Consider the following 16,025-nt stretch of genomic DNA (forward strand, 5'->3'; position numbering starts at 1 on the left):
AATACTACTAGTAACGTTCCAATACTACTAGTAACGTTCCAATACTACTAGTAACATTCCAATACTACTAGTACCGTTCCAATACTACGGGAAACCACCGAAAATAGGATATTGTGATGGAAAAACCAGTTTTTCACTATTGTAATTGAATACCTACACTCGCAAAGTTTTAAATACCTAATTCTATATCTATATCTCTTCTTTATACAGAAAGCAACAATGATAAAACTAAATGATACTTACAGACGTGTTACCATGGCGACCTCAATGACAAATAGGCATTTATTTTAATTTCGTTTTTAAATTAATATTCATTATATTGTACAGTTTACGATAAAATAAAATGTGAAGATTAAGAAAATAAAAATTTTTTTTGTAAAATTAAATATTAAACTATGTTTTCAGCCAAATTTTAATAGGTTTCAAAATCTGAAGACACTCAAAATAAAAACTCTTACCCGTGTGAACAACTCTATAAGCCACCCAATAATATCCTGAACTTATCTTCAAATATGGTACATAAAAAACAGCAACACGTGCACCTTAGCGACATCACATCAGCTAAGGTAGAACACTACCAAACTTGAGAAAGAGTGATAGTTTTAAAGGTTGACTTGCAACAAAATTCACATTACAGTTATTTGGTATCAAAAGATTCACCATGTCTTACTCTGTTGTGTTGTAGGTGTCAAATAATGTGGAAATGTGATTACAAGCTCTTATAAGCTAATAAACGAACAGTTAATCGCAGCCACACGAGGCCACCGTAGCTTGGATTCTCTTTCCAAAACGACTCAAATGGGACGTAGTTGTTACAAGATGGTTTCTGTTTACACTTTCATGCAACCTCGTTCGTCGAAATATTTTCACAAATATACTTCACGCGTTCAATAAAACCATGTCTATTGTTCTTACGTGTCTATTTTATCATCATTGTAATGCTGTCACTTTTAGCACTGATATCTTATAACTTACCGTAAAAATTAATTTAATTTTTTAACCTTAGCTCGAAGGAGTACATACCATTGTCTGATAATCATGATGAGCCTGTTGGTCACCTGTGATAATCGAAAAGTGCTGCAGAAATTATTTGTGAAATATTGGGTCACATGATCAAATTATGACTTGACGATTAGATCAAACCAAAACAAAACTGTAAAGTAGTGAGTATCTAAATTTGATACGGGGTCTTCGGTAAAAGCCAAAGTGTTTGTCATAAACTAGTGCTACGGTAAGTTAAATATTGAGCTTTGTATTGGCCTTTCAATTCACGTGAGAACATCATGTGACAAGACAATAACCAAATGTAGTGACTACGTCAGAGAAATAAAGAGATTCCAATCTACGGCGGCTTTTCGTTTTTGAGCTTTTAAGAGCTTGTAATCACATTTCCACATATGTGGCACCTACAACACAACAGAGTAAGACATGGTGAATCTTTAGATACCAAATAACTGTAATGTGAAGTTTGTTGCAAGTCAACTTTTAAGAATGGTTACACACTAATAAACAAACAGTAACCGTTCATCATAGCATGGTTGAAGAGGTGACTAAAGTGGAACGTGATGCATTTGGGACGTGTTGCAAGTCAACCTTTAAACTTCAATAACCAGATACAATGGAACCTCTACTTGTGAAAGTAATTCATTGCGGTAGCTATTTCGATAGTACAATATTTTGAAACAGAAACTGAGTTTATCATATAAATGCCCTAATCCATTCCAAACCCGCACGAAACTCTGATATAACATTTGTATAAATTTTAATTGTTAAAATTAAAATTTTGCAGCATTTTATATAAGCACATGTTAGAAATATATTACCGCATGAGAAATAGAAAAACATTGAACGATGAGCTTTTTTTTTACCTTCGTTGCTGGCCATGTAAGCGAGGCTAAGGAAAGACCTCGAGAAGTTGACTGATGGCAATCAGATGAGGCAACCTCTGTTGACGGTGTTGTATGGCTATTTTTATTGTGCTCTAATTGTTTTAAAAAACGTACAGAGAAGTGTCTATTTACATCGGCACGAATAGCCTGTCTTGACTAACTGTTGTTGTTGCGGAGTTGTTCCCCGGCGAGCAAAACAACAGCTTGTCACAAGACGACTGCGCCTGATGCATCAGCTGCACTGAAAGGGAGTTGTTCTCTTCTGTCTATGCAGCAATGTTATGTTGGTCGCTCCATTGGTATTCAACGGATTTCGCGCAAAAATTTATGTAGAAAAAAATAAGATATATATAAACGTATACCCGGAAACCAGTCTCTATGGTAAACTTTAGCAGAACTTAAGAAGAAAATTATTAAAAATAAAATCCATAAGAACAAATAAAACTGACTGATACAAAAATAAAAAGAAAACTGAGTGAGCGCACCAATAATGACATGTTTAGTCGCTGTTGTTGCCTCAGTTCTCAAGTTCTACTAAAGGTCACCGCAGAGTCTGGTCGCTGGTTAAACGTTGTAATCTTATTTTTTATACATAAATTTTTGTGCCAAATTCGTTATGATTACCAATGGAGCGACCGACATAACATCGCAACCGAGCCTCATAGACGGAAGAGAACAACTCCTTATAAGTGCAGCTGATGCATCAGGTGCAGTACGTCTTGTGACAAGCTGTTGTTTTGCTCGCTCCGCTCAACAGGGGACAACTCCGCAAAAACTACAGTTTGCCAACACAGGCTACGGCACGAACTGAAAAACGAAGACCATGCAAAAAGCACAAAACATAAATTATTAGAAAAGAATGTCCTACACTGTATGCGATATAGGAATAATATGATTACTCTAAATTATACAGCCAGCGAAAATAAAACACTTATCGTTTACTAGCAAATAAAACTGATCTGAGTCATACCCACCTGAAGTGAACAGGCCAAGAGGTGGAACAAACGAAATATCTTTTAGTCCAAGCAAAAAAATCTCTACCAAAAGGCATTTCGTGACTTTAAAATCCCGTTTGCAGAAGCTTTAGTAGGTAGGGGTTCCATTGTATTCCTAACTGACATTTAGATGTAAAAAGTTATTGATCACAATGGTAAATCCTTTACTACACTATCACAGTGCAGTGTTACATATATAGCCTTTACACATCACCAGTGTTACATGCTGTGAATTTTTCATCTTCAAAATTGTGGTTTTGATCCTAGGAACAAGGAGAATGTATTTCCATGTTGCGCAGGAGTGGTCACACAACTCCCAATTCTTCATAGCTGACGAGTTTATATGCTACGAAGAAATTGTCACACAACTCCACGTTTTCTATATTAACCTGTAGCGCTTTTAGATACATAGAAGCGCATATTTTATATCGCGACTGACACAAATGTCAAACATCCGATCGCAAAAATTTATGCAATAATTTGAATATTGATGTTTGCATCATACGCAGTACTTCGATGTTGATACGATGTGTTCAAATAAACCCCCTTGAATCAGAGGTTTGAATCGCTTCGATGAATTAAATAAGCGACACTTGAAATCATTTACGCGCTACGAAAATGAAAAATATGACAAAAATTTGTAGCATGTAAACATGTACATGTGTACATGCTACAGTTACTAGTGTACATGCTCCTGTACATGGTACAGTTACTTATGTGTAGAAATAGACAAACTATCCTTCGTTTTTTCGTGACGTCATTCTATCGTTGTCTGCCATCTTTATGGACAACTTTTATCGTTAAAAACACCAAGTTTCTGCAATTACTCATTGCAAACAATGCTTTTTTAGCAAATTTTTGATTTTAGTATCAAAACAACACCAAAAAATACTATTAATCAAGAGAATGATGATCGTTTTCTACAAAGATGGCGGTTTTTCGTAGATGGGCGCATGTGCAAACATAGCCTGTTTTGACAAACTGTTGTTTTTGCGGAGTTGTTCCCCCGTCGAGCGGGCGAGCAACAAAACAGCTTGTCACAAGACATACTGCACCTGATGCATCAGCTGCACTTATAAGGAGTTGTTCTCTTCCGTCTATGCGGCTTGGTTGCGATGCTATGTCGGTCGCTCCATTGGTAATCATAACGAATTTCGCGCAAAATTTATGTAGAAAAAATAATATTACAACGTTTAACCAGCGATCAGTCTCTGCGGTAAACTTTAGTAGAACTTGAGAACTGAGGCAACAACAGCGACTAAACATGTCATTATTTGTGCGTTCAGTCAGTTTTATTTCTATTTTTGTATCAGTCAGTTATATTTGTTCTTATGGATTTTATTTTCAATTTATTTTATTCCTAAGTTCTACTAACGTTTACAACAGAGAATGGTCTTTGGTTAAACGTTATAATCTTATTTTTTTCTACATAAATTTCTGCGCGAATTTTTATCAGCTGTTATTTCAGCATGTGCCAGACATGAGAATCAAAGTTTGCTTTGATTCTCATGTCTTGCACACAGTTTGCTCTGGAATTTTGTTCCTCTAGGCCGCTGACCTCGTCTGGCCTTGGTTGGCGAGGCCTGCGCCGCCGTGCTGCCGGGGCTGGGTGGGTTGGGTCCACCTCTGGCATTGTGGACTCAAGATATTTTCTTTATTGCATTCTCATTACTGCATTCTGTATTGCCTTGTATATAAACACTGTATATAAGTCTTGCCGTGGAGCAATTTCTGTTTCCTGCCAGTATTATTTTAGTTTGCTACTTGTAATTACCCTCTCTACATAACTGTTTCGTTATTTACATCTGACAATCTCACCTACGGGGAGTTTCTTTCTCATGAAATATAATTAAAGATTATATTTATTTTTGCCTGCAAATAATATTATATTCTATATTAATATTATTTCAATAAAGATTAACTAACTTTGCGCGAAATCTGTTATGATTACCAATGGAGCGACCACCATAACATCGCAGCCAAGCCGCATAGACGGAAGAGAACAACTCCCTTTCAGTGCAGCTGATGCAACAGGTGCAGTACGTCTTGTGACAAGCTGTTGTGTCGCTCGCCTGCTCAAGGGAAGACAACTCCGCAAAAACAACAGTTTGTCAAGACAGGCTAGTGCAAACAGGGTGGTGAAACCAAAAAGAACGATGGATACCAAATGTCCCCCCCGCACATAAGCCTAGAAAAAACCTTAAATTCAGATAAACAATGCGAATTCGCATATAAACGAAACCTATAATTCATAATACGCTGTATGTATCTATCAAAGCAAAAGGTTGTGGGAACAGTGGCATTTGTAAACTTAGTCTAAAACGTTTCAGGATTGGAGAGCAGTTGTATAATTAGCCTATCATGTCTCCGTTTAATCAAAGAGAAAACAATCATCTGTTCGCGCTGAGCTAAAGGGAAATTATATATTTGCATCTCACGCTGGCCTTAGTTTTGCTTTGAAAAATCTCAATTTTTATAGCTATTTCTTCTTCGTAGTGATTAGATGCATTACAGATATGGAGGTTTCACTCATTGTAGATCAATGAACTTCTGATGATTATCTATTGAATAATAGTACTACTGAGAGTGGTTGTGTTTTTTAGCTGTAATAATATTGATAAACTATAATAATATTGATAATTTGTCAGACTTGGAACATGATCACGGTAGTAGCGAAAAGGTGTCTACGCTCATTTTGCAATATACTGTCTTTTATTGCATCAATTAGTGTAAAATTTTATGCTAGTTAACTTAGTATGTACTTTAGTAATAGTAGTAGTGTCAGCGAGTGTTTATACACGTTTAAAAGCAATAATAATGTCATAAGCTATAGTAATAGTGGCAACTCGTCGGGCTCGGAACATGCTTAACTTGTCAACCTTGGTAATATGAAGAACACAAAAGCGTCCAAACTGATTCCGGAACATATTTGTGGCTTTTATTAATATCGAATGTAAAAAAAATGTACTAATTAATTTGGTTAAATGGGATGGCAACTTATATGCGCCAATGTAAAATATTTGGTTTTACCAACTATTTTATTGTCTCGGTAAAAAGATTTATTTGGTAGCGAAATATTTAACGATAGTGGTAATCATTAACATTAATAACAATTAATATATTCTTTATTTACTATTATTAATAATGTAAAAAAATGTCTAAAAATTCTTGAATATCGTTAAGAATTAAGTTAGCATTAGTAAGTCGGATCATTTGCTTTCAGAGTTATGAGCGTATAAGCTGGACCTCTTAGTTAGGTAAGTTTATTTTGCATTCTAGAATCAACTAAAATGCGGGGATATACGGTACCTCAGATGTGACAAAATACCCTATCCAATCACAATGGACAATTGTGATCGTCATCGTCAGTGTATATTTACGAGTTTCTAGTCATAAATTATATGAGACTCAAACACTTGACAAAATCAGTGACCATCAACAAACAGTAAGATTCCCTTATCACGATATACTGGAATTCATCACTTGATTGAAATGTTAGCACTTGTACATACCTTGTCTGTGGATTGAGTGACCTTGGTTTGATCTACTGCTAAAGGTTCAGCTTCTGCTTCATTTCCTGTTTCTTCGTCTTCACTTTCCTCAGATGTATGGACATCTTCTATCACCCCAACATTTACATGCCTCGCAACAGGTTTTTCATCATCTTCTTCACTTTCTTCCTCAGATGACGACAGCTGATAAAACTTTTTGAGATGTCTGTTGGAGGATAGTTTTACAGGACGACCTCTGTAACAATGTGAGTGGTTTTACCAGACGACCTCTGTAACAATGTGAATGGTTTTACAGGACGACCTTTGTAACAATGTGAGTGGTTTTACAGGACGACCTCTGTAACAATGCGAGTGGTTTTACTAGACGACCTCTGTAACAATGCGAATGGTTTTACAGAACGACCTTTGTAACAATGTGAGTGGTTTTACAGGACGACCTCTGTAACAATGCGAGTGGTTTTACCAGACAACCTCTGTAAACATTCGAGTGGTTTTACAGGACGACCTCTGTAACAATGCGAGTAGTTTTACAGGACGACCTCTGTAACAATGCGAGGTTTTACAGAACGACCTCTGTAACAATGTGAGTGGTTTTACAGGACGACCTCTGTAACAATGTGAGTGGTGCAAAAATTTGTAAAGGTTTTTTCCTAGTAACCTACCAAATGCATCTCTAAGCATCCCCCAAACAATAAATCTAGCAGAGCACAAGTAATTATTTTTTGGAGATTATGTAATTATTAATTATGCAATTATTGGAGATATGTAAAGTTAACCCTTTGGCTGGGAAATGACAAAAATGTTGTTTATCGGTTGCATGGAGAAACGACTTTTATGTCGTTTTCGGTAGACATTTATAAAACTGTCGCCTAGTAACATTAAACAAAAGATAAAAATGCTAGTAAATTTTAAATATCATCAACAAGATATTAGTCAATGAATTACTATATGAAACGATTATCTGAGAGGCGTTGTTTTGAGCTCAATGCTTAAGAAATCGCTACACCATTGAAAAAATGGAGTAAAGGAAAACCCAGTCAACATCGACTCGACGTTCAAAACGGTAAATAAAAATTTATTTGATCATGTGATCGTTAGTGATCTTTTGTTTGATCAGAACAAAATAATAATAAAAATAATTCAGATGATGGAATTCACTTAAACTTTTAATACTTTTGAATATACAGGGAAAAGTGATCATTATGGTAGCTCGCATGGCTACCCTGTAGCGTTGGACTCTACCGAAAGGATTGCTTCCAAGCATTTCATACAGGGACAATTGTACATGGTCGTAGTTTTTTTGTAGTAGTAGATATGTGAATGAATGTTCACCTACAAAAGATTTTGGTGATAGAAATAAATTTTAGTTTGGGCTATGCATGTTCACATAATACCAATTTTATTGGATTTTCCAAAAATAATTATTACACGATTTTCGGCGGGTGTTTTAGCGGGGCTCTAACCCAGCCAAAAGGTTAATGCAATGAAATTTAAAACATTTAGGTTACAATAACATAGAAATGGGATGTTCAGTACCATTCAAACAAGACAATTAACTTTTCAGGTTAATCTACGTGTAGTAGAATTGATGTGAATGTGATTCGATACTGCAGAAGCAAGCATGAATTATTTTTCTAATCTTAAAACATTCGATGCATTTAGTGATAAAACATGGCAGTTCGGAGAGGCACACTGTGTTAAAAACCTAGAACAATGGTTTTCAATTCCAAGTCTTGCTTGCTTCACATAAAATTACAACCTCCTAGCTTTCTATGTTACTAGCTATTACAATATTTAATTCACTGACTAGTCGATTCAGAGATAACTTGGCCTAGTTCAATCGACTAGATTAGATCGTCCAATCTTGATCCACTAGCCCCAAAGTTTTAATGAGAAGATAAAGTTAGTCATGATTAATCAAATTGAAATTTAAAACATATAGTTGCTGTTAAGAACAACCCAGTGAGCTCAGAAATCACTTGGTGCGAAGTGGAAGATATAATCTCATGATAACTACCTACTTCATCACTTTGAAGTTCCTACACTGCTTATTGTTTAGACTTTGAAGTTCATGTTATGGCGGAAGTCCTTGCAAAATTAATGAATTTATTTAATCCCATGTACAGCATCACAAATTTTGAAGTCGTATGTGTATTTGTGAGTACATAAGATACACAAGACTTAAGTAACACCGATTGATAAATTATACCGACCAACACCGGTCTTTTTTGGTACACATAAAAACCCAGAATGTATTGCTAATACAAAACTATTGTTTCAAATAATATAATGTTTGATAGTAAAGATGATGGTCTATATTTTCAAAGGACTTGGTTAATATGAATGTGAGCCTATATATATATATATAAATCTCAAAGTTTTTGTGTATGTGCGTCTTTCGGTTTGTCCAGCTATAGCTATTAAAATTTAGGAATGAAATATCCGTTTCATGCTGGATTTGATCTCGAAACCTCCCGTTCGCGAGGAAAATATCTTACCAATTAAGATACACGAGGGCGATATGTTACACAAGCTTACCGCTCAGCGCATCGTCATTCGATGCTTGCTCTCACAGCGTTTATTAGTAAGTACTTCAAGTACTAGCTTGCTCAAATTAGCCATTGGCAATGTGTCAGGCTGATGGCAAGTGGCAGGCAACTACATTACCTGTCACTGCTAATAAGCTGGTTTTTAAAACCAATGCAACACCGGACATTCTGCTAGTACTTTAATATGATAATACGATGTGTCGGTATGATTGATGTAAAAATTTTGTATTTAGATGAAATAGCAATAGCTCTTTCATGATAAAATTGTTGAGCGTGCAAAATTTTGCAATATGATGCAGTAATTAGGCGACATTATTTGTTAAAATATGACTAGCGTTGCCATGTAGTAGGCGCTAAAAACTAGAATAAGCATATTTTTACATAATTTGGTTCTATTGGTGTCAATTATTACATGTATATATTCTTATGTATACATTGTATATTACATTTTATATATCTATAGTTATGCCAGCGTAACATAATTAAGCTGTGGTTTGGTGGCAAAATTCTCCATACATCAGCATCAACACAAGTTAGTTATTGTAATCATACATATATCCGAGAACGTTTACGTTATTTGGGATTTTACGTTATACAAACAGGAAAATACATGTAAATTGCCTAGTCTGTTCCAATATCTTTCCAAACTCATCCTTTTGGCGACACCAAAAGGAAAAACTAGACGTAATTTTTAACTTTTGGGCCATACCATAACTGCAGTACTATTGGTTTACAATCAATTGACAGCTTTTCTCCTTTTTCTGATCAACTTCACAGGATTTATAGACCATGATTGCTGTTATTTTACAAAAAGTTGATGGGGAGCGCACATCTACAGTTTACCAAACTAATTGACGTTTATTTACAATGCTTTGTTTATTTTTTCTAGACAGGGAATTCTATTCTGCAAGGCACTAATAACAAATATTTTATACGTCAACAATAATGCAAAACAAAAACGATATTTTTACTACAAAGAGTGGTGTCTACCCGCTCGTGGTGTATCAGTATTCAGGGGTCAAGGTTATGATAAAAGATAACTATTAACTATACTCCAATTTGTGACATTCGAATTGGCAGAACAATGCTGTAACACTTGCACCAATCGACCATTGTTATGAACAATTGCATATCTATCCTATTCTTTGTTTTGTTGACACATCTAACAATCTATCACGACGAACTAGAATGTCATACTAGAAGTTGTATACATATACAAAGAGTATATATATATAAAGTATATATAATGTATATATATGCGTGTTTCGGTTTGTCCAGCTATAGCTATTGAAAGTTGGGAATGGAATATCCGTTTCATGCTGGATTTGATCTCGAAACCTCCCATCCGCGAAGCACATATCTCACCAATTGAGATAAGCGAGGGCGATATGCTACACAAGCATACCGTACTGCGCGGTGCATCGTCACTTTATGCTTGCTCTCACAGCTATTATTAGTAAGTACTCCAGTATGTATATATATACAACTTCCGGTACAACTACAAATCTATATATGTATATACAGTCAAACATGGTTAACTCAAACTTCACGGGACCGAGCGAAAGTGTTCGAGTTCTCAGAGCGTTCAAGTTGTCAGAGCGTTCAAATTATCAGAGCACTGTCACAAGTCCATGTATTTATTTATTTACTAGTAAATACATGTACATATACAACCTATAATATAAATCAAAAGCATAAATGGCTTGTTTCAAATTAAATGCTTCTAATGTAAAGTTAAAAATTTTTTTATCAAAAAGTAGGCTTATCGAGATTTTTGTATCACTTGAGATTGGTTTGTTCTTTGAGTTGATGTTATTGTCAGGACGTTTTTTAGATTGAAATTGGCAAAACTTGATCGCTGTTGAACTGCTCAGAAAAAAAGACATCTTTTTCTTTTGAGCGTTTTAACCAAGATCAATTTTGCAGATTTTTCTTGAAGTTTATGCGAAGATTACATCACTTTTCCTCGCTTCCGAAAGGCCATCGCTAAGCGGATATTTGGTAAAAATCAAATTTCATCAAACCTTTAGAAAAGTCGTTGACAAAAATATTTTGCCGATGATGGTTATAACGACCCCTATGAACTCCGAAAAGTTGAGGTTTACCTCTATGGCTTAGAATAGAGTGATTTTTTAAAGTAATAACAACCGTTTCGGTAGCCGTTGGGCAAAAAACTGTTCCGAGTCAACAATGTGGAGGTCAAGTTACCTAAAGCAATTTATCATTACGTGGGAACAAACAAAAAAAACTGTTCGAGTTAACCATGTGTTCGAGCAATCCGAGGGTAAGTTATCCATGTTTGATTGTAAATATATATAATAGATATAATGCCAGAGGCACATCGTTTTTACCCTCGCAAGTGCAGCGACAAATTCGGTTATCATTAATATCAAACTTAAGAGCTCGTCCGACTGGATACTCTGTTAAATTCACTCAAATTAACTTCATATAAATTCTTTGTTACCTGAGATTTACGTTTTTTGAGGTATATATAAATATTATATGAGCGTCTACATTATAATAATTATTATATCATATAAATAATTTATAACATAAAAATTATTACAATATTGATTATACTATTATATAGGATTTTGTTGCTCAAACCGCTTGGCAATCAAAGCTTTTGTTTATTCATTCAGGCGCTCAAGTTAACAATTCATGGTAATACATATTTTGTGTTCTTGATGGACGATTCTTAGCTATAATAATACCTTTAATAACCTCAGAAAACCTTTACCCATTTCCATACGGGCTCCTTTTGTCTCTATCAGTGTGATATAGTACCACAATGGGCTTCATATCACTGGTGTAGGTGAACCAAAAATGATGAAGTTAATTACTATACATAATATAAAGCAGGCAGGTTTCATTAATAATTAGCGGAATGCCCTGTGCTGCACATTAGTAAAAATCAGCTTATAAGCAGTGATAGCAATGCCACACTTACTAACTCAGCTTACAAACAATGTCACTCGGCATTGGCCTGGCACATTGCCAATGACTAATTCAAGTAAGCTCTTATTAGAACATAGAATGACGTTGCGCCGTAACAGAGAGCGGTAGAGTATTTTCACCTACATAGCGACATATATCACCCAAAGAATCTATCAATCTTGCATAGCTAAATTAGTATGGCATTAGCATGACGAATGAGAGATTTCAAGGTCAAAAATTTTTGTGATACAGATTATTCATTCCATGATGTCAATAGCTATAACTGAACATACCGAACTACTCGAGTACACACAAACTTTGAGATTTATTTAAATTGCATGATGTAGTTCTGTCTGTAAATATGGCATACTTGCTTGATGTATGCTTCAAAATTACGTGTCAACAATTTTTTATGTGTTAATGTGTATATCGTTGACGCTCTATGGGCAATTACAAAAGGTTGATTTGATTGCACACAACAAATACATAAATAATTTGAACTTCAGTTAATAGTCCAAATAATGCAAACAAAATAATAACACGGTAAGGACAACAGCTAGTAGCATTGATATTTCATTTTATTTTGGAAGAGCTGGATGTACTCATAAAGATAACTCTACAGTATTGTAAAGCAGTAAATACTTCCCTGTGGTGATGGCTGATTGAACACCGCAATATAATTACTATTCACTCATGAAACTGAAAGGAGTTAACTAGCCTGCGACGCGTGGACTGATATAAATAGATTTGACTTGAGATGAGTTCTTAGGGGCAATATGTTCTGAGGTGATTGAACTGGTTACCATCCATCTTTTTTTTTACGTCAACAAGTCGTTTGCACATGTCCTCGTTCACAAAAAAGCCACCATATTTGTAGAAAAAACGATCGTTTTTCTTTATTTTACTAGTACTTTTTGGTGTTGTTTTGATACTATAATAAAAAAATTGCAAACAAATGCATCATTTTCCAAAATTCATTGCAACAGCTCCGTGTTTTTAATAATAAAATTGTCTACGAAGATGGCCGATAACGATAAAATGACGTCACGAAAAAACATAGGATAATATTTGCCTATCTAATAGACTCGAAATGCGGAAACCTATATGAGACAGGAGATGAGCTCTCGAGTAAACATGCTTGCTCAAGCAAGCCTCAAGGCTCACTTCATAAGTAAATTGAAAGAAAATCGATTCAATGGTATATTTAACTTACTGTACAATTGTATCGACTCAGAGCATCCTCCTAGGAAGAATTGAATCGTTACTGACACCATAAAGGAATTAAATCGATTCTTTAATTTCAATAAGCAAAATGACTTGAGTCAAAATGCACCAACATTTCCCTTATAATTACTACTTTGATGGAAAATCCTGGACAGCGATGTCCGAAGTAACAACATCTGTTACTCAAGGTGTCCCAAAACGAAGATGTCAGTGCAGTCCATGTTGCCACCCACACACATTTTTAAAAAACTTCGATATCACTGTGTATATATTATTGGTCAATAATATGTACTATGCACTAACTTTATAGTTTGCCACACTGACAATAACCTTATTTATATGCTTTATAGCTGCTCGTGAATATCGTTCATTTTACTAAAAAGCCTCAATAATGACCCGCCTTTGTATCTATACAAACGCAACAATCACACATCGCAGTGCTATTAGATCCACCAAAAACTTTACCACAATAAATTTAGGAAGTTAAGCTATCGATGGGCCATGAACGAACCGGTTGCATAGTTTTTTTCCTTTACTCCACAAAGCAGCATAAAATTATTGTTTCAATTTTTTCACATTCCCGGTTTAGGAATGAAAGAAAATTCGTAAACATTAACCTAAACATATTTCTGCTAATGAAATCCTTCAACACTGAACCAATGATATGTTTGGCTACGAAATCTTAGAAGTTTTGGTCTAACTGCAAAAACGATAGCATTTTTCTTTTGCAGCTGGCTTTTCTAAACTACAAAAATATTTATAAAACATTTTTTTGTTTTTCAAAGGCATTAATTTCGTGTAGAATTTTTTGCTGATTCCAAAAAACCATAAAATTTATATAATACAGTGCACCCTCGAGATACGATTACCCTGATATACGATTTTTTCACCTTACGAAGTCAAACATTGTGATATCTTCACCTCGCTATACGAATTTTATTTCACCATACGAATTTGAGAAAAGTTTCGCCCGAGTTAAAATTTGGCCGTCGGTGTGCTCATAACACACGTCGAAATAAAAAAGACACCAAAATATAGTTTGCCGAAAACATTCTTAGAACGTTTAGAAGAGACACGATGATCGACTTCTCTCATGTCTGCATGGAAAATTTCGTGTAAAATACACAAGCGTGAGCAAATATTCATTTGTAGCGTTATTATAGCTTTTACTATAAACTTTTACGTCAGCATACGTATATAACTACAACTATCTACAATTAATTCGTTATTTATGTAATCTGAGACCGATACAAACGTTACAAAACGAAGGAAAAATGATTTCTATATCAACAAAGTTGGATGTCGTAAATAGGAAGAAGGGACCCGTATTATCAACATTGTCAAGGAATATGATCGCAACCAATCAGCATTTGCAATTATTATTAAAACAAGAACTCCATTAAAGCAAGCACACGAAAGAGCTTCCAACTGAAGATTTGAATGAGCTAGGTCATGCTCGCGATCAGCATTCAAAAGGAGCAACCATTTAGTAAAGGCGAGGAGGTAGAAGATACAGAAAATCCCACATTCGCAGAAATATTTCGAGTGTTTAATTTACTGATGTAGACTGGTACATTAAAACAATGCATATATAATATATATTATTTATCTCTTGTGTGGCATGTTTTTCATATTTTATTCATTTTGTTTCCTTTTGATTTTATGTTGTATTTTCTTGTTTAACCATGTCTTTGCATGTGGGCTTGTTATCTTCTACGTGAATACAATTCATCGTATGTACAATGTATGTATGTAACTCATATAACTAGCTACTCAAGATAGTTGACGCATCCACATTACTTTCTGAAACTTGCTAAAGCCCTGTCCCCCATAGGGTATAAATACGTACAAACTGTATGTATGGTTACATTGATTCTTGTGCACATTTCATACAAGACAAACTACTGTACCCCATTCTCTGGATCCTTTTACAAGCGCTAGCTAGCAATTTTCTGCATTGCACCATCAATTTTTTCGTATAATTAGAAAAATTGGACAGGAATGGACAACTTCTTTTAGCCTGCTAAAAAATTACAATTCATTACGTTTTAAATTTATTTTTAAGTGTAGTACAGCACCATAATTAGCATTGATACGTTTTTGCCTCCTCTCTGCTTTACCCGCTACATGTACCAGCTAAAGCAACGTTACTCCAAAGGTATGTACGTCCAATATAAAAAATATAATTTTATTTTTCTTTTCGGTAGCCATTAAATGGTCAAGTGTGCGAGAGGCCGCTGTCTATAACTGCATCGCTCGGCCTTATTGATTTAGGTTGAAAAAGGTTTCAACCAGATAGGCTAAAGTTTATAGTGAAAGTGAAGACAGGAACTGCTGAAGGATAAAATTCCGTGATAAAAAGTTGAAATTCAGTAAAATAGTTCAAAATCTACTATATAAACGGCAATCGTTGTGCGTGTGTGTGTATGTGATTGAGTGTCCGCGGTATACAGTACCGTACTTTTCCGACTATTACCCGCTACTAGGTATCTAGGGCGCATTACTGGGAGTCTTCGGTTACTACACGCCTCTATACATAACCTATTCATAGTTTTACACAGACCACGTCATATCTGGTTAGCGCGCCTCTTTACGGCGCCCAACGACATTGGTGCGTTCTGAACAGCGAAATTGTGGCCATGTGAAAAAGCACCGTTCTGAGTTCGGCAGCCTATACAGCTATACAAATGTACTAATCATTAAATAAAATAAATTAATGAATAGTAATTTACATGCGATTAATATTTACTGCCAACGTGTAATGAGAAGGTCACGCGAACGTTGATTTCTTGCGGTCACGGGAAAACGCAGTTTTCACCAACTACATTTCTACATAAAAAAGGTAGGTATTTCTTAATCAATGTTGTATTGTCTATGAATTGCCACACTTCCACTACATAAACCTCTCACTTGCGTCCG

The 16,025-nt window shown here is 35.2% G+C and overlaps 1 protein-coding gene across 1 annotated transcript in view; it reads right to left on the reverse strand.

Annotated features, from left to right (window-relative positions):
- Nucleotides 1–16,025, reverse strand: part of LOC137396376 (ESF1 homolog) — a 49,322-nt gene that overhangs the window by 30,152 nt on the left and 3,145 nt on the right. Inside the window, exon 2 of the mRNA XM_068082633.1 lies at nucleotides 6,397–6,631. Within this exon, the coding sequence (XP_067938734.1) occupies nucleotides 6,397–6,631 (235 nt within the window). The remainder of the gene's footprint in view (nucleotides 1–6,396; nucleotides 6,632–16,025) is intronic.

The sequence above is a fragment of the Watersipora subatra genome, chromosome 5 (genome assembly GCF_963576615.1).
Source record: "Watersipora subatra chromosome 5, tzWatSuba1.1, whole genome shotgun sequence".
NCBI lineage: Eukaryota > Metazoa > Bryozoa > Gymnolaemata > Cheilostomatida > Watersiporidae > Watersipora > Watersipora subatra.